At 38.3% G+C, this 24,663-nt stretch overlaps 9 protein-coding genes across 9 annotated transcripts; 3 read left to right on the top strand and 6 right to left on the bottom strand.

Annotated features, from left to right (window-relative positions):
* Positions 1-590: 590 nt before the first annotated feature.
* Positions 591-1,395, bottom strand: RHIMIDRAFT_2485 (uncharacterized protein). The gene is made up of 2 exons (XM_023610525.1): positions 1,204-1,395; positions 591-1,148 (listed from the first exon to the last, which is right to left on the bottom strand). Exons 1-2 carry the CDS (start codon positions 1,344-1,346, stop codon positions 752-754), a joined length of 540 nt encoding a protein of 179 aa, XP_023470752.1. The 5' UTR covers positions 1,347-1,395; the 3' UTR covers positions 591-751.
* A 5,317-nt stretch (positions 1,396-6,712) lies between these two features.
* Positions 6,713-8,126, bottom strand: RHIMIDRAFT_252779 (glycosyl transferase group 1). The gene has a single exon (XM_023610973.1). It carries the CDS (start codon positions 8,075-8,077, stop codon positions 6,809-6,811), a length of 1,269 nt encoding a protein of 422 aa, XP_023470751.1. The 5' UTR covers positions 8,078-8,126; the 3' UTR covers positions 6,713-6,808.
* A 2,014-nt stretch (positions 8,127-10,140) lies between these two features.
* RHIMIDRAFT_232483 (uncharacterized protein) lies at positions 10,141-12,694 on the top strand (the record flags this gene model as incomplete). Its single annotated transcript, XM_023607752.1, has 3 exons — positions 10,141-10,261; positions 10,319-12,532; positions 12,585-12,694. The coding sequence occupies 3 exons, from the start codon at positions 10,141-10,143 to the stop codon at positions 12,692-12,694; spliced, it is 2,445 nt and encodes an 814-aa protein (XP_023470750.1).
* A 90-nt stretch (positions 12,695-12,784) lies between these two features.
* RHIMIDRAFT_243168 (14-3-3 family protein) lies at positions 12,785-13,860 on the bottom strand (the record flags this gene model as incomplete). Its single annotated transcript, XM_023609907.1, has 7 exons — positions 12,785-12,825; positions 12,884-13,224; positions 13,277-13,551; positions 13,613-13,644; positions 13,695-13,737; positions 13,784-13,798; positions 13,849-13,860. The coding sequence occupies 7 exons, from the start codon at positions 13,858-13,860 to the stop codon at positions 12,785-12,787; spliced, it is 759 nt and encodes a 252-aa protein (XP_023470749.1).
* Positions 13,861-14,310: 450 nt separating this feature from the next.
* RHIMIDRAFT_195724 (uncharacterized protein) lies at positions 14,311-15,818 on the bottom strand (the record flags this gene model as incomplete). The annotated part of the gene is made up of 3 exons (XM_023606064.1): positions 14,311-14,724; positions 14,778-15,336; positions 15,394-15,818. 3 exons carry the CDS (start codon positions 15,816-15,818, stop codon positions 14,311-14,313), a joined length of 1,398 nt encoding a protein of 465 aa, XP_023470748.1.
* A 902-nt stretch (positions 15,819-16,720) lies between these two features.
* On the top strand, positions 16,721-19,455 carry RHIMIDRAFT_221275 (chitin synthase 2). Its single transcript, XM_023607429.1, has 3 exons — positions 16,721-17,113; positions 17,177-17,397; positions 17,453-19,455. Exons 1-3 carry the CDS (start codon positions 16,756-16,758, stop codon positions 19,448-19,450), a joined length of 2,577 nt encoding a protein of 858 aa, XP_023470747.1. The 5' UTR covers positions 16,721-16,755; the 3' UTR covers positions 19,451-19,455.
* A 204-nt stretch (positions 19,456-19,659) lies between these two features.
* RHIMIDRAFT_252775 (uncharacterized protein) lies at positions 19,660-21,243 on the bottom strand. Its single transcript, XM_023610972.1, has 5 exons — positions 20,867-21,243; positions 20,659-20,817; positions 20,480-20,600; positions 20,059-20,415; positions 19,660-20,004 (listed from the first exon to the last, which is right to left on the bottom strand). Exons 1-5 carry the CDS (start codon positions 21,235-21,237, stop codon positions 19,807-19,809), a joined length of 1,206 nt encoding a protein of 401 aa, XP_023470746.1. The 5' UTR covers positions 21,238-21,243; the 3' UTR covers positions 19,660-19,806.
* A 283-nt stretch (positions 21,244-21,526) lies between these two features.
* RHIMIDRAFT_232478 (uncharacterized protein) lies at positions 21,527-22,268 on the top strand (the record flags this gene model as incomplete). Its single annotated transcript, XM_023607750.1, has 2 exons — positions 21,527-22,102; positions 22,155-22,268. 2 exons carry the CDS (start codon positions 21,527-21,529, stop codon positions 22,266-22,268), a joined length of 690 nt encoding a protein of 229 aa, XP_023470745.1.
* Positions 22,269-22,319: 51 nt separating this feature from the next.
* On the bottom strand, positions 22,320-23,988 carry RHIMIDRAFT_232477 (thiolase; the record flags this gene model as incomplete). Its single annotated transcript, XM_023607749.1, has 9 exons — positions 22,320-22,440; positions 22,492-22,559; positions 22,617-23,024; positions 23,074-23,175; positions 23,229-23,325; positions 23,387-23,627; positions 23,688-23,805; positions 23,858-23,896; positions 23,956-23,988. 9 exons carry the CDS (start codon positions 23,986-23,988, stop codon positions 22,320-22,322), a joined length of 1,227 nt encoding a protein of 408 aa, XP_023470744.1.
* Positions 23,989-24,663: the final 675 nt, after the last annotated feature.

Raw genomic sequence — 24,663 nt, 5'->3', positions numbered from 1 at the left:
TAATAAGGGGCTCGAACGCCATATTTTATTGGAAGAAAATCAATATAAGGCTAAAGACTTCTTTTAGTTCTCAAAGCAATCCTAAATTATTTTGATTAACAGAGCCAACTGCGAGAAGATAGAAGTTTATCAGACCCCAAACAAGCATATCCCCAGATCCCTACCAACAAAAAGATGTTGGGTGGTGTTCACTTTTCTGCGTATTGTAAAAGCAGCTGTAGTAGGCCACTTGAACTCATGCACTGGACAATCAACTAATTTCTGCCGAAGCAATGAACTGTTGAAAAACCCTGTCAGCCCACGTTTGCAAGATAACTTCAAGATTACATTATCAAGCTCACACTACAGCTTTGGGTCTCGGCCGGGCACGTCCCTTAGGATAGCGCACTGTGGGAAGACTTCTTTCTGTAGTAAAAAAAAAGGAAAAAACTCCTAGAAATTAATATTTTGCGAGAGAAAAGACGCGCCGTCACCTGTAGCGTTACCGATGGAATCTATTTTTTCGCCGGGCGTCGCCGGTAGCGTCACCGTAACCGGTAGTGTTACAAGCCAAAAACGCAAATTGAGGTTTTGCAAAAAAATTATAAAGACGCAAATTGGTGCAGTGAGCACTGTAAAATATTTAATAACCGCATATTTAAATTCCCGTATAAGGAACAGGACAGACCATTACGATGCATAATACACGATTCATATGAAATTACACAGATTTAAGCTTTTTGGCAGTTGTACAACGACAATGATATGTACATTAAGGTAAATGAGGCAAAGGAGGTGGAGGGGGTGAAGAAGTGATGGAAGGTCGATTTACAGGAGAAGAGGAACTAGAAGAGCTTGAGGTAGATGGCTGCCTGTATTTTTGATTTCGTTCATATCTTGAAGCATATTGAGTAGGTACATTGTTTAATAATCTACCATTGGTCAAGTTATAATTGACACCGCCCATGACATCTGTTGCTGCCCTACGACGGCTTCTGCCTGGCTTGTTAAATCGCGCAGGTTCAAACGTTTGCCAGACATATTGAGAACATTTTGAAGCATTTGGTAAGTCTTGTATCATTTTGGCAATCGTATTTTTACGTAATCCAAAGAAATCTGGCCCAACTGGGTTATGGCCATATTCTTGATTCCTGATTGCAAATGCTCGTCTATATTTGGTTCTATGTGAATATAAATGTAGGTGTAACGCATTTGATAACATACCGAACAATAATTGTCCAAACTGTGGTCGGCGTAGGACCTGAGTAAGTCATTGGACAATCATCTGCTGTCACTTCAAATTTAGGTTCTCTTCCATTATCTAATATACGACAAGTATATTGTGTATCACTCTTAGGATCCACCATACTTCGGTACCATCTAGAATCGAATAAGTATAAAATTTGATGAAATAGAATGATACTTTACTTGCGAACAGTATAATTTACAGGATATATATATCTTTGGTTGTGATAAGCTGGCCTATCATATACAACCGTGCCCAAGTTAATCACTGTCCAAGAATCAATCTCGACAGGCAAAATGTAGGCACCTTGGCTATCTTTTTCTACTTCATAATATGTTCTGACGGTAGTACTGACTTGTTTCGAATAAAGTGGCGCATCTGCATAAACATTTGGCGTCTTTCTTCGTCTTTTGTTTTGTTGTTCTTGTTCAACCGTCTCTGGTGAAGATGAAGAGGATCTTTCGGTGATGGAAGTAAAAGCAGATTTTCTGATATCAGTGCCAGTTGTGTGTAAGGAAGGTAGTTCTTTTGACTGATAGGAAGGAAATATAGGCTCAGGGCGAAAGACAGGTACGGAGGATAGTGATGGCAATGTTGGTAATTGATCCGATTGTTTTTTATCGGCTTCGTTTCCTTTTTCGATTAATCTTTGTGGAGGAGAAGGTGTAAGTCGTGGGTATGGGTCATCAGTAGTGTAACATTTACATATTGGATGTAAAGGAGTTGATGTGCATGATTTAATTTGTTGAAATGATTTGGATTTTAAAGCTGAAAAGAAGTCGTCTTTTGCCCATTTCATAGTCTATTATTGATATAAGTATGAAACGCCCAATACACGCGTGCCCTTGTGCATTTTAGGACAATGTAAACAATTACCGGTTGAAGATCAATATAGACATCAATTATTGAGTTGTCTGCATAATTTGGCTTGCCATATATTTGTATCTCTTGTTCAATGATCCATGACAGTAAGCCATGTCCCTCCCAGATGATGCTTGATTTTTCTTTAGAATTTGTTTCATAGAAATTTGCTGTATAAATGGATAAATCATGATCTCTGCATATAATGTCCGGACTATGTGCATGTTTATATTTTATTGTTACAATGTTTGCTGTTATGTATAATACCTTGAGGAACAAATGGACCATAGACAATTTGATAGTGACACTGGTATCTTGGATACATCTGCAGGATTGCTGTGTGTTGTCATAGTAAATGTAGTGAATCGAGTAGAATTAGAGTTGCGCAATGTGTAATATATTTTAACTGTAAACATATACAAAAATTATTAAAAGGGTACAGTTTCATTGTAGTCATAAGCTTACCTTTGATCTCTGTCATTGTAATCGAATGATGGGTAGTGATAATAATGGAAAAGAAAAAGAAAGAGAAAAGAAAAGGGAAGAATAAGGTTATAAACAAGAGAGAGAGAGAGAGAGAGAGAGAGAGAGAGAGAAAGGGAATATCACAGATTGCTGCTTTTCACATTTTAAGAAAGGTGCAAGTGGGTCAATGTGTTTCAATACTAAACTCCCTACATGTCTGAATTTTTATTTTTATGTCCCCAGCCAAAAAAAAAAGAAGAGTGCTAATTGTCCATAGAATGATCCAATCCCCAATTACCTTCTATCATACGGGCCCCCCTCTAATACATTTCTTACTATTCTTACTTATTTTAACTATTTGACTTTGAAATGAACAGATCGGCCTTCCAAACAAGGAAATTCCTTACAACAGCCCTTTCTTATTCCCCATGGCAATTCACACCTTTTGATTTATTTGTTATTTTTGTTACCATGGAGATTATGTTGACCTTGGTCGAACCTTTGCTGGTTTTGATTTTATATCGTTTGTCCAATGATAGAATATATTTTGCAACTCAAATTTCCGCGCATTATATATTTCACACGATGTTTCAATGTAACCATTCTCACTAAAAGAACAGACATGTTACACACATATTTCCTTATAGCAAGTCATGGTATAAAATATACATGGAACAGCATTTATTTTGAACAACAGGATGGAAACAATGGTTGTCTTCTCCCAAATTAGAAATAGACAATATGCCCAAGAGTATACATGAACTTATAATTAATATACAATGGCATGCAATTCTGTCAATTTTTTTGTCTTTTTCCCCCTGATTTTTTAAAGATATTGAATAAGAATGTCTCTGTATATTGTGTTCAATATTGGGAATCTTGCAATTGGAGACACAGTTGTACAATATTCCTATCACTTCTCCAAATTCCACAAATATAAGCGAAGAGTTTTCGTTAAGTCAAAAATTCATGATTTGACAAAAAAGAGGAACTATGAAATCCCCTTTGCACTTACAGAAACACAAAGCCGTAGATTAGATACAAAGGTGATAAGCATTCCATGTATGTATGGGTTTTATAGAAATAAAGAGAAAAAGTCCATAGGCATAAACAATACCCATCTTTTACCAATGGTTAAAAGCAATCTGCTCAGTCATGTGCATGCATTGCACTCTTTCCCAAAATGAAGGTCGTACACTGCCCAAATTTGAAGCCACAAGCTAATAAAACTGGAATTCCAACCTTCATTGAGATCATTCAGTAAAACAAATATCGTATTCAAATGGGTTCCTTATATAAAGGCGCCAACCTTTCGTAATCTATTGTTTTTCCTTTCTTTGTGCATAATATTTATTTTGAAAGATGAGCAATGGTTTTTCCGTAAGATGGCCATTACTAATCGAATATCCATTGTCAACAGCTAATATCTTACAAGCCCTTTCCATTTGATACGCAATTGTCACTCTATTGGTATAGACAACATTTAATTAGTATTTAAAGAGAAAACCAGGTTATGATACAAGGCAATGCTTTTGAAAGAAATCCGAAAAGCCGCTGTAGATTGTCTGTATTAGCTGTTGGCCTTGTAAAATGGATGATGGCTACTTTTTCTACCAACATTCATAGAGTTGATTGTGCCCAAGAGAAAATACGCAAGTTCACCATAATGAAATGGACTCAATACATGGATTACCCGAGGTTGTGCCGCAGCTGCCATCCATCTTTTTACTGTTTTCATCATATTCCGTTTTCGGATCTTTTCAGAAGACTTGGATGGTGGTGAAACGAGCGCCTCGTCCACGGGTAAATGACTACATGGCTTTTGTATACCATAATAATAATTGATTATTTTGTAAGAAGAAGAAAAAAACAGGATTGTCCGCTGCTATTGAAAAAAACGGTTGCTAGTGAAGGTGCTGTCTCTCTTCTAGGTTACGTTGTCATAGTTTATGGATAAGACTCTTATTTCAGGTAAGGAGCTTGATCACATGTGCTTTAATTTCTAATCAACAAGCTATTTCCGAAAAGATTAGCTCAGAAACTAGTGATAGTATACTTTAAAGCACTGCCTTCAAGTAATTGCTTCTCGCGCGGTAAACTCTGTATTAGGTCATACGCCTGTAACATGTGAAGGCTGTTGTAAGTTCATTGTTTGCAGACGTCTATTAGAATCATGGGATTTCTCAAGTGGCACAGATCGCATCCCTTGTTAAAAGACTCGGCTGTTTTTTTTGTTACTATTGCACATTATTCAGTAAATCTCATTTGATAGAAAGTACATAGGATCATTTCCCAGGGCAATGGTAGGCATAAGAAAGTGTCACAGGAGCTATATATATTTGATAAGCAGCATCATGCTGAAATTATTTACACAGCCATGATACCTGGTTCCTTGTCCATGACATGCTGTCTGTTGATTTTGGTCATCACAGATTTATAAATGAGGGCGTACAACTTTGATAATGGGAAAACAGTGTATGAACAACATGACTCGTCTCTTTTAGAAGCCTCATAGGTTTTCTTTGTTCTCTGTCCTTTTCCTTGGGTATAAAACTTGGATATAACTGCATATGCAAATGTAACTTTTATTACACCAATAAATACATCTTGTACACTTGTTATCAATAATACACAAAGCTATAAAAGTAAGGAGAAAAACCCGGTTGTTAGAAATTTTAATTTAAATTCTAACGTGCTGATCCAGTTCTACCAACATTGTTGCCTGTTCTTGGCTTTTCTCGTCATATTCAACTTAATAATGAGTCCAGCTGTTTACAGAGCGAGAAGAGAAAGGGGAAGGACACAGGGAATGATACAAGCAGCTTCTCTTACACAAATTACGCTTATTCTCCATCAATGAATTACCTTTTATAGAAAAAGTTTATTCTAAGCAAAGGAATGAAACACAATGTGTTATTAAATACAACAGTGTATGCATTGCACTGACCGTACTCATTTATGATAGCAAACTATTATGAAAAATTCGCCCCTCCATTATGCTCAATAATTATATCTCATGAATGCTTTTAAATAAGCTTGTCTTTTTCTGCTGGGGTTACACTGCATCAAGTGTTACATCTACTTTTCTCCAAGTATTCAATAATGATGCATACATTACTACAATAATAGTTACCTTAAAAGCATGACTTTAACTTGCTGGCGAAGTTACTAATAGCACAAATCATTGTAACCTTTGTATTGCAAATCAATAGAGAGTACACGGGTATCTGAAAGCTAAAACTGAGACAGGGGACACAAATAAAAAATGCCAAGGCTGATTACATTAATGATATCTGACATTCAAATAGTTGGTCGATCACGTTGAATGATTTAAAAAACTACCATCTTTGATTACTGATTAGATGCCCCAGCAAATGGGAATTTTCAATGGCCTTACAACTATCCTCTCTCTCTAACTTATTCTCTTACTCTCTTTCTTTTCTCAGTATGTCCATTAGTTGGTTACAATGAAAAACAAGTCCTTCTTCTTCTTCTCCCTCAATGCATCCCAATTAAAGCCTCCTTCTGGATCAAGTTTTCATATCCTGTTTCTCTTTCCTTTCCGAGATATCCCGTTACTAACCTAAATAGAACGCCCAGTTCTGATGCTTGCGGCATAAAGAAACATGTAATAAAACGGGGATCATATTAAATGTAAGGTTTTCAATTTGATCTTGTCGAAGAATAATGGAATTGCAAAATTTAATTTATTCTTAAAAGTACTTCTTCCATGATAAAGAATCTTTTTAAACAATGATATTAAATGAATTTATCCATCTTGTTCTGAAACCTAAGCCAGCATCTCATTCGGTCTTGCGGAGAAGAGGCATCGTCGAGATGTTTTTCTTTTCACCTTAAAGAACAGCTCCGCAATAAGGGGCCCAGGAGCAAGACACAAAATTTTTGGCGCGGGGAATTGCTTTATGACAGTCATGATTTCAGTCGTCCTTGACGACAGTCATCTAAATGTCGGCTTGATTCATGCTGATTCACGTAGCTGCATAATATATACGAGCTGTCAGCAAAGACTCAACTGTTGATCATTTGGATCAGTATAGAGGTCATTACAGAAATGTTTCCTTGACTGTTTAAAAGGCCACTTAAGCTTGTTTTGCAATGATTATTATTCAGAAATCCAGTTTAAATATATAGTAATTAAAATCCTGTACATTAAGTTTATTCATATTATGATATTATATAAGCGTATATTTGTGTATGTATGTATGTAAGTATGTATAAACATGGGGCCATGTGTGGTTATTCCTTGATTAAAGCTTCATCGATACAAAAGTCTTCTTCAACACCACTATCTCCACTATCATACATTAGCTTTTTATGATGTGACAATAAAGGCGAGTGCTCATCAGTGACAATCTCATCTGGCGCTGAGATTGAAGCATCATACAACTGGACCATGCGCTCCATGGCTTCATACCATGTATACTCTGTTGCCTTTTTTACTGCCTCTCCACTCATCCTCTTTAGTAGTTCCTTATCACCAATGACTTTTTCCAGTAGTGCTTGATATCCTTTCTTTTGTTGTTCAAGTGAAAGATTTGAAGTATCTAGCAGTAAGCCGGTTGATCCATGATCAACGAGATCGCGTACACCTTCAGCATTTAACCCCACAACAGGCAGTCCTGATGCCATTGCCTCCAGTACGACCTGACCAAATGTTTCTGTGCTAGAAGGGAAAGCAAAGACATCAGCTGAAGCATAAGCCTCGGCCAGCTCTTTACCCTGGAGATAGCCTGTGAGCGTAACGGGTATATTGGATGACACGCATCGTTTTTCGATATCGTGAAATGATGGACCATGACCGACAAGGACAAGGTGACATGTTGTGTGGTCCATCTGTTGATAAGCATCTAGCACCAAATGTATGTTCTTTTCGTACGAAAGCCTTCCCACATATAGAATCACAATCTTGTCTTTATCTTCAGTCCACTTTGATCGCAACTGATTTGATCTTCTTGATGCTGAAAATAGTGAAATATCCACACCTCGAGGCCAAAGACGCACATGCTCAAATCCGTGTTGATATAGGATGCTTCTTGTGGATGGCGATGGACAGGCGACGTACTGACTAAACGAGTGACAGTAATGATTCCATTTCCACATGATTGAACTGAAAAAGCCGTATCCAAAGTGGTCGCAGTAAACTGCCAAATTGGTATGATAGGATGAAACGATCGGAACGTGTGGCAGATAGTACCGAACGACAGCCAGACCAAACGCGCCGAGAAAGACAGGGTCAACAAAATGGATCACATCAGGTTGGAACTCTAACAACTTTTGGGTCAGTCCTGGTCGCCAAAAGTTTAACTTGAGTTCTGGATAGGCAAAGAACGGTATCCCAAAGGTGCCAACCAGCTCTGCGTTCGCATAGCTCTTCATGTTTGTCTCAGGTCCTAATACAATCGCTTGATGTCCCGTGAGTGATAAGTGCTCTAGTAATCGTGCCAGCGTACGCGTTACGCCATCTACTTTGGGAAAGAAGTTTTCTGTAATGATGGCAATGCGCATAATGTCGAGATTCCCGAAATAAAAAAAAAAAGTTTTGGTTTAAACTGATGTTTATCAAAATAAAAAAGGAAGAAAAATAAAGTTGAGCGAAATTTCATTTTAATATCAAACGATGATCCACATGATGAAAGGTTCAATCGAATTATTATCAGCCATTGGTCTGCTAAGGGTCTGTGCTGCCCTGCTGGGGCGTTCCTTCATTGTTTATCTTTTTATCGTCCATGCGGTCATTTCATTGGTTGGCATGACCAATTTAAAATCCACGTTTCCATATCATCGTTGCTATGAGATCTCTTTACTAAACAAGTAATTTCTTTATTATGTAGAGATCAAAGCCTGGGTTAGAGATGTTGTCATGGAGCTATGATTATAAATGGTTTATTACAATATAAGGTGGCCTTATGAATGATCAGCGACAGCATTATGGATGACAATAAGATTTGGGGTAAAAGGGTCACCAATTGTGGAACCTGCAGAATCGATAGTAGCAAAAAAAGAACCGCTTCATCATAATACTGATTTGACATATCTTGCAGCCATATATATGACTCATTGCAGCTTAATATAAAAAAGGATATTTTTACTTGCTGAGCACTACTTTTTAAGTATTTTCATATCATATCTAGCTCATGCGAACAAGAACCTATGACAGTGATATTGTAGGCACATTATATCTCCTTTGTTGGATCTGTATAATAGAGCCTATAAGCAGAATATTTCTAACCACATGCAAAATACAAAAGATCGCCCACTCATATTGCAGCATTTATTTTCTGTTTTCGATGTCTTTTAAGTAATGTATCTTGGTTAATAACAAGCCAAGGATTGGCTACCCATCCATGGAAATAAGTTATGATATGATTTTAACCTTATTAAACTTTCTTGATAAACCTCTTCCCACTATCAACTGAGGAAACTTGCTTTTATCCATTCTTATTATGTAGGTAATGACTCTGTATAAACTGAGCAGTCATTTTACTTTTGCCTATTTAGAGATAATTAACATTGTTTTGATATAAAAAGAAAGAGAGAAAGAGCAAGGATTACAGAATTATCGTGACTTTTTTATGAATGTACTTTGACCTATTCAATAAAGACCTGTATTATTTATAATGTTGTAAGAGGGAGGTTATGCGTTGAATTGCAACAAAAAACAGTTGTTTGTGTCATGTCCGACATTAGCTTGCATGAAGTTGAGTTAGCTGTTTATTTTAATGTATTCCAAGTATGCATTGATTGTGCTTTACGGTTGAAGAGGAAAAAAAAAAAAAAAGGCGTGTTTATATAGACGATTGTGTCACGACTCGGTTATTTATTATGATTCATCAATGATGCTGCATAGCCTTGCTAAACATGTTTATTTGGGTATATTACTATAGCGAGTATAACAACACGAATGTTTTTATATCGAATATAACGTTATACTCTATGCTTATTAATCATACATTTAAAAAAGAGAAAATGTTTATTTTAAGTACTAAATTATCAGTAGGATCAATAACATGGCATCATGCGTGGCGACCCTTCCGGTCGGAATGGAATAACTATTACGTAAAATTGGACTTTATGCCTAATCTATTAGTCATCTCGTTGCGCTTGAGTTCAACAGTACCCGGAAGATCTTGACACACAGACATTGAATAATTACTTTATTTATACTAGACACATACTCTCTCTCTCTCTCTCTGTCTTTATAGTTTCTAGAAACAGTAGGTTACACATTTGATTACAGGGGGAGAACATTGGGAAAATGCGCAAAAATGTAACTCTTTATAGGCATTATGCTTTAAACAAGCAAAAACAAGGTTAAAGGTTACATTATTTAACTACGCATCTATTCGTTTCTTTAGATGTGCTTACGTTTATAAGCCTCCCTTTTTTTTTACTGCTGCGTTTCAGTTGACGTTTCGAAAATAGCATTTATTTTTTATATATGGAAATTATGAGCTCAGCGCTGTCTTTTATATGCTTTATATTTTGTGTATTTTTTTTTTTCTTTTTTCTATAACCAATATCCTTTCTCTCTCCCTTTTCCTTTTTGTTAAAGAGAAAGTAGCAGAGGAATGTTTGATACACCTCCTGGTACTCTTCATGATTCGTTAAACAAGCTCTTCAATCATCCTAAAGAATACTTGGCGGACGTATGCTTTTGTTTTCCTTCAGCTGAAATATGGGCTCATAGAGGTAAACAAAGGAACACACAATCGAACGCTTCATTGAAAACTAATTTACAATATAAAGCCATTATTTTAGCACGAGCACCAAAAAGCTTCATAGAACGGTACTTACCAGAAATACTGGATGGAACCCATTTGCCTTTAAAGTTGGATATCAGTCATGTCGTTCGTCAAACTTCATTTACCTCTTTACTCCGTTTCTGGTACACTGCTTCTTTTGTATCACCAGACTTGAATGATACATCAGAATTGATACGAAATGAATTGGAAGCACTCAGCATTCAACTAGGCACGCCTCTCTTGCCTTTGCATTCTGACGCCGTACCCGATTCTGTGCAATTAGTCAGTGACTTGAAACGAATGCTGCATGAAGATATGGCGACCGATGTAACCATTCACATTGTATCATCATCTGACGAAGCCAAAAAACCTGACACAGTCATGATTTTATCTACAAGTCCTGATAACCACACATATCCAGTAGATATTCACATTGCCTCTTTCAAGGCTCACAAGTTCCTCTTGGCTGTCCAATCGTCTTATTTTTACTCGCTCTTTTGCACTCAGTTTCAGGAAGCATTGAGTTCAGTCGTTCATTTGACAGACGATCTTTTTAATGCAGCCATTGTTGACACACTCCTCCATTTTTTCTACACAGATAAAGTCATGGTATCCCCACTTCCGTCTGATCCCTCAAAATCAGCATTGCAACGTCGGCTTTTACAAAAGAAGCATGCTCTGAGAGTCATCCAAAAGACATTTTATGCTGCAGACTATCTTGGACACAGTGAGACTCTTGGGAAGGCTCTATTGTATGAAATGCAGGAGTTATGTCATCAGTTCAAGTGCGTATGTCACGAATGCGCAGTCTTGCTTCCCTCCATGTTGGCTTGGTCCGACAAGCACGCAGAAGGACTGCCGCAGCTGAAGCAAGCGCTGGTTCTTCTTTATTGCGATCCTGTGCATTCGCTTCCTTCACTTTGGCCACAGCGTCCCTTTTCGTTTCTTATTGCCTCCTTGGTTCCTTCTGCAGCGACAGTAGGCGAAAATATGCTACAGGCTATGCTCAAACAAGACTCGTTTCTTCGTAGTCGCAAACAGAGAACTATCATCCATGACATCGAAGCACGCACATTCTCAAATGTGACAAAACATAACGCCATTCACGTTCTACACGCTCTTCACCTTTGCTTTTCCCATATTCGCTGCGCTGATCCTTCTCCTTCTTGGTCCCGACCTGCCTTGGATTTAATATACCCCATTCTACACTATACAGTCAGCATGGTGTCTCAGTTCTTTGATTTTTACTGCGTTGAATACCCCATTCTATTGTCCTGCGTGGATGGCATCGGAGCTGGTTTCTCTGTTGACTTTCTTGATTTCCTCTTGTCTCATGTACTGAAAGAAGGCATTCAAGAAACAAACGCAGGCGTTATATATCAAGGTATCGTCCGTTACCTGATCGCACGACAAGAGGTCGTCAAGAATATGGCTATTGACGATGTGTTGTTGAAAGCCAGAAAACGTTGTGCTGCGTACATTGCTCAGCGATGGACCAAGGTCAAGGCCCAAGGCGGCTTCATGAAGCTCGAAAAGACCACGTTACGTCAGTTGTCTGAGGATACCAACGTGCCTTACCGCGCTCTCAGTAAACCGTACGATTCAGATTTTACTACCATCTTCAGCTTCAAGCCACGGAAATTCAAAAAATCATCCTATATCCGTCGACTCTCCATGGTTTCCACAGATCGCGTTCGTCCTCCGACCAGGCCAAGAGCATTCTCTGCCGAATGCGCATTAGGTGATGCTCAACTCCATCTCTTAGAAACGGAGACGAGTAACCGGTTATCGACCACATCATCTTTGCTTGAACAACAGCAACAACGACCGATGCTTCGAACGAGCTCTTCATTCACATCATTGACAGATCAATTGCTTCCTCTGGATCCTCTTCCACCACCTCCTCGATTAGAAGAGCGCCCGAGCCGATTAAAGTTTGAATTGCCCGTGGCACCGGCACGATCTAGATCACCTTCCAAGCCTACATTGACGGCCAAGATGGCAAAAGGAGGACATGGAGGGAAAGGAAGAAGGTCAAGATGGAGTATAGGCAGCAGCGATATAAGTGATGATGATGAATCAGATAATAATGTACTTGGCATAGGCGACAAGATTAAATTACTCAATCGTCCCTTACCGACACTGGGTACCATCAAGTATATTGGACCCGTTGAATTTGCAGAGGGGCCCTATATTGGTGTAGAGCTTGAAAGTAGATGTAAGTCATTATATTATTATTAAATGTGTCAATGACTCAATTTTTATTATAGTGGGCAAGAGTGATGGTTCGGTAGATGGAGTTCGATACTTTTATACTGATCCTCAACGAGCTCTGTTTGTCAGACCCAGTGACCTTGAAATACTTTATCATCAAAAATAAAATGAATTAAGAAAAAACTAGAAAGTTTTTTATTTTGCTTATTAAAGATATATATAAAAAAAAGAGAGAGGTAACCGTATCTTTCTAGGCTTATTCATTTTCTGGAACTGTAGTATCCTTGGTAGCATCAGCTAATGATGAATCGCGTCAATCGTTAACCCCCCTTTTTTTAGTTTTTTCTTTACTTACTATCCTGAATTTCAGCTGTCCAAAGAGTAAGATTGTCTCTTAATAGCTGCATGATAAGGGTGGAGTCTTTATAAGATTCCTCATTTAAGGCATCAAGTTTTGCAATAGAGTTATCAAAGGCATCCTTGGCTAACTGACATGCACGGTCAGGAGAATTATAGATTTCATAGTAAAAGACAGAGAAGTTTAAGGCAAGTCCTAAACGAATAGGGTGTGTTGCGTCCAATTGGGCTTCAGCTACTTCAGTAGCCTTCTTGTAAGCTTCATGAGCATTATCTGCTGCTTGCTGACGTGTCTCGCCTGAAGCATATTCAGCAATATAACGATAATAATCGCCTTGCCTATGTTATGTAAGTCGCACGCGCGCATGATATAAATATTTGTGTACGTTACATTTTGTAATAAAATACTTTAGCCTCACTATCTTTAGCTGTAGGAACAAGATGTGTGGTCAAAAGGTCCAATACGTCATTACAGATACCGTATAATTCCTGTTCGATCTTTTGCTTATACTCTTTAATCTTGGATACCTGAGTTTGGTTTCCTTTGCTCTCCTCCTTTTGTTCAATAGACGAGATGATTCTCCAAGAGGCACGACGTGCGCCAATGACGTTTTTGTATGCGACAGATAAAAGATTACGTTCTTCAACTGATAGGCCATCATTCAACTTTTTTTTATCATCAGTCTTGCTTTTTTTTTTATATATATTTTATCTTTAAAAATATTACCTTGACTACGTCTTTCATAAAGGAAACCATTTCTATTTTATAACGTGAATAAACTATTTTAAAAAGGAATGTTGTAACTTACCATCATATCTCTCAGCTTGTTCGGCAATCTTTGCCATATAAACCTATATAATGTAAGCATTTGTATTATATATGTCAGTGTCAAGTTACTTGAGTATCACGTTCCTAAGATAAGTTATATTAGAGACATTAAAAAAAGAATACCTTCAACTTACAGTGTTTGCCATATTTCAAAATAAATAAATAAAAAAAAAAAAGAAAAAAGAAAGAGAAAAAAAAAGTGGGTGTGCGTGAGAGAGAGAGATAAGCGAGAAGAGTAAATAAGCAAAAAAAAAAAGGAGAAAGGAAAATAAGGGGTTTGTCTAATTCCTTTCATAAAGGGAAAGTCATATGGTGCACAAGGTATTTTTGTTACTTATTCTCTCTCTCTCTTTGTGCTCCTCTTTGGCTTCTCCCTCTTTTGCATCTATTATATTCGATATAAACATCACTGATCCAAGGAGATAAAAAAGAGAGAGGGAGAGGTTTGAGGAGAAAGTCAAGCAAAAAAAAAAGTTTATGCGGGATTAATATTTAGTGCCAAACATGCAGTTAAACAATTATTTAAGTTGAAACATGTATTCTCTAGACCAATCGTTTTAAATTATGCAAAAAAAAAAATCAAAAATATGACTTTATTAAGGTAGCACCTTGTCAGGATTCATGATTCCCTTGGGATCAATTGCATATTTTATCTTTTTCATCACATCAATCGTCTCTTTACCCAATTCTTTTTCTAAATACTTCTTTTTGCCAATACCCACTCCATGTTCTCCAGTGATAGAGCCTTCCATCTGAATGGCTCTTTCAACAAGATTCTTATTCAACCGAACAGCCTCTGCATGTTCTTCTGGTTTGCTTTGATCAAACAAGATAAACACATGAAAGTTTCCGTCACCCACATGTCCGACTAAGGGGCAAGGCAATGGGCTTGTTTCGATATCCTTTTGTGTTTCTTTTATCAACTCAGGCAATCGAGAAACAGGTACGACTACATCTGTTGTCCAAACAGATGCATTTGGCTTGAGCAACGTGGATGACCAAAGTGCAATCTATTAAAACACGCGTATATAAGTATATCATCATTCACATCTGTCCTCTTTACCTTTCTTCCTTCCCACAAGGTCTCCTTTTCCTTTTCATCTTTTGCGTACTTAAATTCACCTCCTTGATGTCGTTTGGCAATGTCCGACACTATTTTAATTTCCTGATCGATGACCATTTGGGATGCTCCTGAGAATTTAAAAAACAAGGTCGGTTTCTCTGCATAACCCAGATCGGGACTAGATAAATTAATGGCCTTCATCATCACTGTATCCAAGAGCTCGACTGCACCCACTTGTACACCAGCTTGAATGATCTCAGGCACAACCGCTGCTGCGTCTCTGATGCTAGGAAAATCACATACAGCAACTGCTTGTACTTGAGGTATGACCGCAAGCTTTAATGTGATCTCGGTGACAACTCCTAGCGTGCCTTCAGCGCCAATGAATAGTTTCGTCAGGTCGTATCCTGCGGATGACTTTCTAGGTCGTTGACGCGTCTTGACAATTTTGCCATCTGGCGTAACAACGGTTAAATTAATAACCCATTCCTTCATCGTGCCATAACGTACTGCGTTTGTTCCCGAGCAGGACGTACCGACCATGCCGCCGATACATGCGCTATTAAAAAAAAGGGGGGGTTAAAAAAGTACACAGGCATTTACTATCTTTTCTTACCCAGGCCCGGGATCCATCGGGAAAAATAAATTGTGTTCTTTCAAGAACAGGTTCAAGTCTTCCCATTGCACTCCAGGTTGTACGACAATATCTAAATCATCTGGGTGAAAAGCAATGATACGGTCCATATGTTCTGTAAATGAGATACAGATACCGCCCCTAGGTGCCGTGAAGTGGCCTTCGAGTGATGTTCCGCCTGAGAATGGGATGATGGGTAGACTATACTTGTCTGCTATTTTCACAATCTCAGCTACTTGTTCCGTATTGGAAGGAAAGACGACAATGTTGGGCGCACCTTCGTCGTGATAAGAGTTGTCGGAATACCCGTGTTCTCGAAGGACTTGTTCGTCTACAGTGACATGTTCAGGTGAAAGAATAGTCTGGAGCTCTTTAAATGCCTTGTGTAGAGTTTGTTGCGTAGGCATTGTGGTCCTTTTCTGGATGACAGGTGTTTTTGGTTCGCTTTTAGATGCTAACCAATATCCTGTTCCGCCAGCGATAAGACTGGTAAGAGCAATCGTAGGCAGTGTTGTTTTTTGTATAGGAGTTGATGATGTTTGGTACAATCTAATACATCTTTGCGTGGGTCGGTATGGTCTGCAGACGAGTCTTCTTGTCCACATACTAAGTAGAAAAAAAAAAGAAAAGAAATGGGCTCGTTATTATTCCACAGTGACCATTTTAAAATATAGCTTGTGGCACCATACTTTGACATTATATGCAGATTGCACAAGTTATCCTAATTGGCAGCCCAATGGACTCTTTTTATTCACAGTAGAGAAAAAAATAACAGCATAATTGATAGCTAGGCTATTTGAGGAAGCTTTGTCCGCTTGGAAATATAAACAATTTCCTGAGAAAATAGAAGAGTTCAAAATAACCAATCATCAGAAAAATAAGAAAATCTACAATGACAGATCTGTGAAAAGGCTACATAGAGAAATGAGAGCTTATTGATTGTGATAAATCAAGTTAGTTTTGGAGAAAGAAAAAAAGAGACTAGCTTGAAGATTTATCTATTTCGATAAACTGACATTGAAAGGGTCAAAATAGAGAAAAAGGAAATTTTCTATTAAAAGTTAATGAGGAGGAGGGGGGGGGGGAGGACAACAATTAAGAAAGAGGGGACAATGGCTAAAAATGCCCTCTTTTTATTATTGGTTATTTAAGACATTTTACTAAAAGAAAAAAAATAAAAATAAAAGCCATTTTAGAGGGGAGAAAAAAACCTTGGTGTGAGTGTGTGGCTGATTTTTGCCAAGTGATATAAATAACTGTTTCACAAGAAAATTGCAGTTTAAATAAATATAAAAAAAAGTACCTGATTGTTTGTTTTTCTCTTTTTTTCTCTCAACAATCAAAATGTATCCTGAAGGGCCAAAACCGGAACATGATCAGTTCCCACTTCAAGATACACAATTCTCGAATCAACCTCCCGTGCATCGCTCACCATTTGAAGACCCTTATCCAGAGGATCAGCCTCACTTTGACAAACAACCTCTATTAACCTCACCTGCTTATCCTCCAACTCAATATCCCACAAGTCCTCCTCCTCCCAATTTCCCTGGTAGTCCAGCCGTTCAACAACCTTATCCTCCATTCAACAATAATCCAAGCCCTGTCAGTCCAGGTGGTCCAGCTTACTTCAATCCTGCTCCACCTTCTCCAAATATGCATTATGGCCAAGCCCCCAGACGTCAACCTCGCCGTTTCAAGACAAGTAAGAATTTTTCTGCTACATATCGAGGACATAAACTAAGATAACACTAATTTTTTTTAATAGCCAGACAAGTCAAATTGACAAAGGGTAATCTCGTCTTGGATTGTCCTGTGCCAACTGCTTATCTAAATGATGTTCCGATCAAGGATGGTAAAGAATTCACACACATGCGATATACAGCAGCAACCTGTGATCCAAAAGATTTTGCAACTGATGGTTATACACTTCGTCAGCCAATGTTGGGAAGAAAAACTGAGTTATTTATCGTACTCACAATGTACAACGTAAGTGACATTAAACTAAAAAAAGGGCTGATGCTAACCTAAATTATACATACAGGAAGACGAAGTTTTATTTGCTCGTACAATGCATGGTGTCATGAAAAATATTGCTCACCTCTGTACAAGAGATCGATCAAGAACGTGGGGACCTAATGGCTGGGAAAAGGTAGTTGTGTGTATCGTGTCTGATGGTCGTAACAAGATCAATCAACGTACGCTTTCCGTTTTGGCTCTCTTGGGTGTATATCAAGACGGTATCGCCAAGAACGTCGTTCACGGTAAACCAGTGACTGCACACATTTACGAATACACAACACAGGTATCAGTTGATCCAAATATGGAAGTGAAAAAGGCAGGCTCAAAGAACGTCGTGCCTTGTCAGATCCTGTTTTGTCTCAAGGAAAAAAATCAGAAAAAGATCAATTCCCATCGTTGGTTCTTTCAAGCATTTGGTCCCGTCATTGACCCTCATATCTGTGTCTTGATTGACGTCGGTACAAAGCCAGGTGGAACATCTATCTATCATCTTTGGAAAGCATTCGATATCAATTCCAACATCGCTGGTGCCTGTGGTGAAATTCGTGCCATGGCTGGTACAGCAGGTGTGGCGCTGTTGAATCCCCTAGTCGCAGCCCAGAACTTTGAATACAAGATGTCTAATATTTTGGATAAGCCTCTTGAATCTGTCTTTGGTTATATTTCTGTCTTGCCTGGTGCCTTCTCAGCTTATCGTTTCAAGGCGCTTCAGAACGACGTGAACGGACATGGACCGCTCGAAAAGTATTTCTTGGGTGAGACACAGCATGGTGGCGATGCAGATATCTTTACGGCCAACATGTATTTGGCTGAAGATCGTATCTTATGTTACGAACTGGTGGCTAAGAAAGAAGCCCATTGGGTATTGCACTACGTCTCAAGCTCTTATGGTGAAACAGATGTACCTGACAAGGTGGATGAATTCATCTCTCAAAGAAGACGTTGGTTGAACGGTTCCTTCTTTGCAGGTGTTTATGCTTTATACCATTGGCGTAAAGTGTGGCAATCTGATCACTCTTACCTTCGTAAGATGATGTTTATGGTCGAAGACATTTACAACACGTACAACTTGATCTTCTCATGGTTCGCCTTGGGTAACTTTTATCTTACCTTCTTTATCTTGACAAAGGCTCTCGGTCACGGTGTCGATGGCTCAACTCTTGCCGATCCACCCTTTAGCCCAGATACAGGAGAAACGCTACACACGATCTTCAATTACATCTATATTATTCTTATTGTCATTCAATTCATTATGGCCTTAGGTAACCGTCCCCAAGGTTCAAAGATTGCCTACACTTCTTCCATGGTTTTCTTTGCCATCTTGATGGTCTACATGATGTTTGCTGCTATCTGGATCACGGTTGTCGGTGTAAAGACGGTAGTCGAGACCTCAGGAGGTCAGTTTATAGAGATGCTGGAACAATCTACATTTAGAAACATCATTATCTCACTCTGCGCAACCTATGTCATGTACTTTGTGTCCAGCTTTATGTTCCTTGACCCATGGCACATGTTTACAAGCTTCATTCAGTACATCCTATTATCTCCTAGTTATACAAACGTGCTCAATATTTACGCTTTCTGTAATACACATGATGTCTCCTGGGGTACCAAGGGTGATAACACGGTTGCTACTGATTTGGGTGTTGTCAAGGCAAAGAAGGACGGTTCAGGTGATTTGGCAGTTGAAGTTGAAGTGCCAGTTGAAGAAAAGGATATCAATGCTGCATTTATTGATGCTCAAGTCGAATTAACCAAAAAGATTGAGCCAGAGAAATCACACCGTGATGCCAAGACGAAACAAGAAGATTATTACCGCTCTTTCCGTACTCGTCTTGTCTTGGCTTGGATCATTTCCAATCTGGCACTTGTCGTTGCTATTGCAAACACTACAGTGATTGATATCAAGGGTAAGGCATCCATCTATCTTGGCTTCATCCTTTGGTCTGTCGCAGGCCTGTCTGTTATTCGATTTACTGGTTCAACTCTCTACTTGATCTTCAAAATCTTTACTGGTTAATCAGGAAAAAAAAAAGAAAAGAAAAGAAAAGCAAGCGTGTAATGATAGCATTTTATATTATATACAGCTCTTTTTGTGTATTTATTATTTAAATAAAAACCATTTGTATACATATTGTCAATAAAACTAGAAAAACAATGAACGCATTATTTCTTTTGAATGTTTTCTAAAGAAGAGGAAGGTTTTGTTATGTTTTGTACACAAAGATACCCCATGAAGAACAGTGAACAGTACTTGATCCGCTCTTTAAGTGAACCTTTTCGTAAAGTGTAGGAAATAAGCTTGCATAACGCATTTAAACTGAAGCAGCCATAAGTGACTGCTTTATGGTTTGTATCATTTTATTAAGAAAATATTTATGCAAGTTGTTCTATGTGTTCTTTGGTATCGTCCTCTTCTTCTACGGGGATAGCGGCATGGTTGTTGTTGTCTATGTCAGTAATAGGAGTAGTAGTCGTGGTAGTTTTTTCTTTTCCAAAAAAGTTGTTATCTACTAAATATCTAAAGCATTGCAAGATCACGCTCTTTTCTTGCATAATGTCCTTTTCCAAAAGCTATTTAATCACAGTCAGAACTGTCTCTTTATATGCATAACTGTTCACCAATACCTTATAAAGCAAGTTGGGTCGCTTCCTTATGACTGTTACTTGCTTGGGTCCATTGGTTGTAGGTCGTTCATGCAAGAAAGTGCATTTACTTCCCTTATTACACCTTCCTTTAATAAAATATATACATTTTCTCTTTGGCTTATTCTCTTCAGGTAATGAAATCTTTCCTATTGATGATGGATCTTTTGAGGTAATGGCATCCTTTTCTGGGTCCATAAGGTCATCATCGTCATTATTATCCTTCTCTTCGTTTGATTGATTGCTCACAGCCTGTCGTTTATTCGGTCCTTGCTGCGAATTGGCTTTACGCTTCAATGGTAACTCTCCTCTTGCCATCTTTTCTGCTTCCTCACGCGTCTAAGTAATAATACCCCCGCTTTGTCAATAGACCAGTCTATTATTTTTATGATTGACACCATACCTTTCGTTCAACATTCGTTTGGCTTGGCCAGTTCTTCTTTCTCTCAGCGATCCATGCTGCAAGCTGTTCTGGTGTGTCTAATTTCGGAGCATTAGGAGGCACAATACCGTCTGGCCTAGATCTATATAAAAAATATTTTAATAGAGTTCCTCTCTTTTTTTTTTTTCAGAGCTACTTACTGTTTCTTTGTGCTTGGTTTTCCATGATATTGTTCTTCATGCTCTTCCAAGAATGACTTTAAGCACATAAAGTCACATTGTGGACATTTGATATGTAAACTCTCATGTTGTGCAATGGCTTGTACACTCTTTAGTATTCTATTGCAACAATATTTGCTCCTACAGTAACATGAGTAAAGAAGACAAGTTATAGTTTTAATCAACTTACATTGGTCGGGTGTCTGCAGCAGGATTATTAAAAGTGTTTGCAGAGTTCTTTACTGATTTATTATTGTATTTAATAGGTCTTTGAAAAGGTTGTTGTTGTTGTTGAGGATAATAGTGTCCATAATAGTTCCAATGTGTTAAATTCTGGTGTTGATCATAGTTTCCATAAGTATTAGTAGGATTAACAGCCTGTTGGTTATTATATGCTTCTAATTGTTGATAATATTGGTTATTTTGTTGGTAATAATAATCATAGTTTGGGTATGGTTGGTTTGAGTATTGTGTATTTGGATCTCCATAAACTGGATAATAAGCATTATTATAGCCTTGTTGTTGTTGTTGTTGTGTATATTGATTATAATTGTTGTTCATTTTGACAACAAAAGAAAAAAAAAAAAAAAAAAAAAAAAAAGACTGTCTTTTCTTTACTGGATTTTTCAAACCCACCAAATATGCACACTTTCTTTGTTTCTTTCTATCAGAATGGCATTTTTAATTTAAAAAAAAGTGTTATTTATAGTTTTTCTTGGTAGCCTCCTTTGTTTTTTTTATCATTGGACCTGAATTAAGGAGAACCTATTTTTTGTTTCTGTATTTTCTTCTTATTGACAAAAGGGACCTCAGGCATATGATTTCATTTCCTTTCTCTTTTCTTCTCATTATGCGTCCACCTACTCCTTCGATATCACTCGATTTCACTAAAACACACGGTACTTTATTATTTCCAAAACTGCCTCCACCTTCACCTACTCAAGCACACATTGATATCATTCGCTATACCTGGGAACACTTGTGTGGCATTCGACTTGACCATGATGACCCAACCATATCCCCTTCTCATGCATTCGGACTGGCATTTTATAATGCCTTGTTTGAATCTGATTCAACATTACGTTTCTTATTTACTAATATCGTTCAACAAGCCAGAGCATTTGCAGGGTTCATATCCTATCTCGCTCGTATGCCCACTCAATCCAATATACGTGAAATGAATGCTCTTAAAAGAAAAGGTGTGGGTGCACTGACCTTTCCTGAATTGGTAACAGAAGTCAGTAACACGGAGCATGAACCAGTCACAGAAGATTTCAGGTATCAACTGCAAGAGCTTGGTGCAAGGCATTACTATTATGGCGTCAATGCGGATCATTTTGACAGTATCGGTCGAGCATTGATGAAGGCGTTGAAGGAAAGGCTAGGAAAAGAGTTTTTACCAGAAATAGAAGAGGCGTGGAAAAGGGTATTTATATTGTTATTTAAACATTGTATATTAAATCCCCCTTTTTTATTAGTCTTATGCTTATTCTGCATATTATATGAAGATTGGGTTAGAATCAGCACAAGATGAGTGGAGACAACATAGAAATGAGTCAATGCAAACGAAGCAAAGTTGTACAATTCAATAATAAATAAATTGTTCCCCATTTTTATTCTATTTTATATATTTATATATATATCTATTCTCTTTGAATGACAATAGCAGAGGCTGCACCACCGCCATTACAGACAGCAGCAGCACCATATTCGCCTGATTTCAAGAGATGGGTCAAGGTGACAATGATGCGAGAACCAGAAGAACTACAAGAGAATAATTAATTGAAAACACAACAAACATCAGTTCTGACTTACCCAATGGCATGACCGAGGGCAACGGCGCCACCAGCCACGTTCACCTTGCTAGGGTCCAATTCCATAAGCTAATGTACGGATGAGTTAACGTCCAGGTATTCTTTTTTTTTTTTTCATGGTCTTACCTGTTCATTCACACGAGCAACAACACTAAAAGCCTCATTTAATTCAAACTTGCTGATATCATCCTTCTTTAATCCTGCTTTTTCAAGAGCAACAGGTAAGGCCAAAGCGGGGGCAATGGTGAAATCAATAGGCTTAGTAGCAGCATCAGCATAAGAGATAATACGAGCTAATGGCTTCACGCCCAAAGCTTCTGCCTTGGCACGGGACATCAGAACAAGAGCAGAGGCACCGTCGTTCAATGTACTGGCATTAGCAGCAGTCACCGTACCATCCTTCTTGAAGACAGGACGAAGAGTCTTGATTCTGTCAAAGTTTACGTTGGTATATTCTTCATCAATCTTGACCACAGTCTCTCCCTTTCTGCTCTTGACGGTAACAGGTGCAATTTCATTTTCAAAGACACCACTCTATAAAGTATTACATATCAGCATGAAGCGTTTTTTTTTTTTTTTTTACCTCCCAAGCCTTGGCAGCACGTCTATAAGATTCAATTGCATGCTCATCCTGTTGTTCTCTTGTGATGTTGTAATTGGTGGCAGTATTTTCAGCACATCCACCCTATATTTATATGTAAGCCTTCGTTTTATCATTATTATTATTTAAAGACGTACCATATGAATGTTATTATAGGCATCCCAAAGACCATCCTTGACGATTGCATCATTCAATTGTTGATGTCCATATGCAGCATTACGAGGGGCATAATAGCTAATTCAACCGGAGTTTCATTAGTCATTTTCATGTGCTTTCAGGTCCGGGTGAAACTTACGGAGCATTGGACATGCTTTCCATGCCACCAGCGACCATCACAGAACGGTCACCGTTTTTGATAGCCTGGGTGGCAAGCATAACTGCCTTCATACCTGAGGCACAGACCTTGTTGATCGTCGTTGCCTCGGTTGATTCAGGACAGCCTGCACCAAGAACAGCTTGACGAGCAGGGGACTGACCAAGGTTGGCTTGAAGGACATTACCGATGTATGCTTCCTCAATATCACTGGGCGAGATACCTATTTTTTTTATAAATGGTTGATAACTGTCTATTGTATGTGTAGAGATATCATATATACCTGCTCTTTCGATAGCAGCTCTGACAGCAATAGAACCGAGTTGCGTAGCAGAAAGAGATTTCAAAGAACCTCCAAAACAACCCACTGGTGTTCTAACAGCACTGGCGATCACAACGTCCTGTTAAGGGTCTTAGTAACATGTCATTTTTATAATGCGAATATACACAAACATTAGGACTTTTGGTAGCAGTAGCAAAGGTACGAATAAGCTAAAGATATACATGAATGATTTATTATACTTGGCCTTTGTTTAAACCATTGACTTTACTGTTTTACGAGTGAATTGACGAGAAGCAAACATGTTGGGCAGAAAGAAGAAAAACAAAGAAAAAAAAAAGATTGATTTTTATGTAAAAGATATTTCCCACGAATGCAATTAAATAACCGCTCCTTGTCTCTTTAAGAGACAGGCAAGCCTTGAGGTTCAACAAGCAACTTCTGCAACCAATAGAATACTATTTCCCACACTTTACTCTTGGGCTCTCCTGATGCAGATGCAGCAGCCACCAGGGCTTGCTCGATGCTACCACCCTGACTGTCCAGTAAGAAGGTAGACGTGATGATACCAAAGAAATAGACAAGAACTGTGTAAAGTGCAAATGTCACCGTATTCGTTACTATCTTGTCATCTTTACGACTTAGCACTCTCTGTTGAGGATGAATCACTATGGCTGTCTCATTTATAAAAGGGTTTGAGCTTATACTCTATACAGGTGTCAATCTAAATGTTGCTATACTGTTTTGCTATATACCTCATGATAATCATGCACCATCCTCTTCTTTCGTTTATGATTTGTGCGGCGAGTGATTCGAGATTGAGACCAGATATCGTCTTGTTGAATATCTATCACAGTCGCAACTTGGTTGCTCTTGAGCTTGAATTCTGTCAATTCATGAACAAGTGATCGGTTCTCATCGCTTAGTTCCTTTTTGAGATACTCCAACTCATTTTGAACTCGGTCAAGGCCCTCTTTTG

This window comes from Rhizopus microsporus, assembly GCF_002708625.1.
Source record: "Rhizopus microsporus ATCC 52813 unplaced genomic scaffold scaffold_1, whole genome shotgun sequence".
Taxonomy (NCBI): Eukaryota; Fungi; Mucoromycota; class Mucoromycetes; order Mucorales; family Rhizopodaceae; genus Rhizopus; species Rhizopus microsporus.
Note: the sequence above shows the minus strand (reverse complement) of the source record. Positions and strands in the feature narration are given on the sequence as shown.

Excerpts from the sequence above, each read along its gene's own strand:
- RHIMIDRAFT_2485 (XM_023610525.1), bottom strand. The coding sequence starts at position 1,346 with ATGGTGGATCCTAAGAGTGATACACAATATACTTGTCGTATATTAGAT. Across the intron at positions 1,149-1,203 it reads GTTTGGACAATTATTGTTCG|ACGAGCATTTGCAATCAGGA; the intron begins GTATGTTATCAA and ends AACCAAATATAG.
- RHIMIDRAFT_252779 (XM_023610973.1), bottom strand. The coding sequence starts at position 8,077 with ATGCGCATTGCCATCATTACAGAAAACTTCTTTCCCAAAGTAGATGGC.
- RHIMIDRAFT_221275 (XM_023607429.1), top strand. The coding sequence starts at position 16,756 with ATGTATCCTGAAGGGCCAAAACCGGAACATGATCAGTTCCCACTTCAA. Across the intron at positions 17,114-17,176 it reads ACCTCGCCGTTTCAAGACAA|CCAGACAAGTCAAATTGACA; the intron begins GTAAGAATTTTT and ends TTTTTTTAATAG. Across the intron at positions 17,398-17,452 it reads TCGTACTCACAATGTACAAC|GAAGACGAAGTTTTATTTGC; the intron begins GTAAGTGACATT and ends TTATACATACAG.
- RHIMIDRAFT_252775 (XM_023610972.1), bottom strand. The coding sequence starts at position 21,237 with ATGAACAACAATTATAATCAATATACACAACAACAACAACAACAAGGC. Across the intron at positions 20,818-20,866 it reads GCTGCAGACACCCGACCAAT|GAGCAAATATTGTTGCAATA; the intron begins GTAAGTTGATTA and ends ATGTTACTGTAG. Across the intron at positions 20,416-20,479 it reads AAACGAATGTTGAACGAAAG|ACGCGTGAGGAAGCAGAAAA; the intron begins GTATGGTGTCAA and ends ATTATTACTTAG.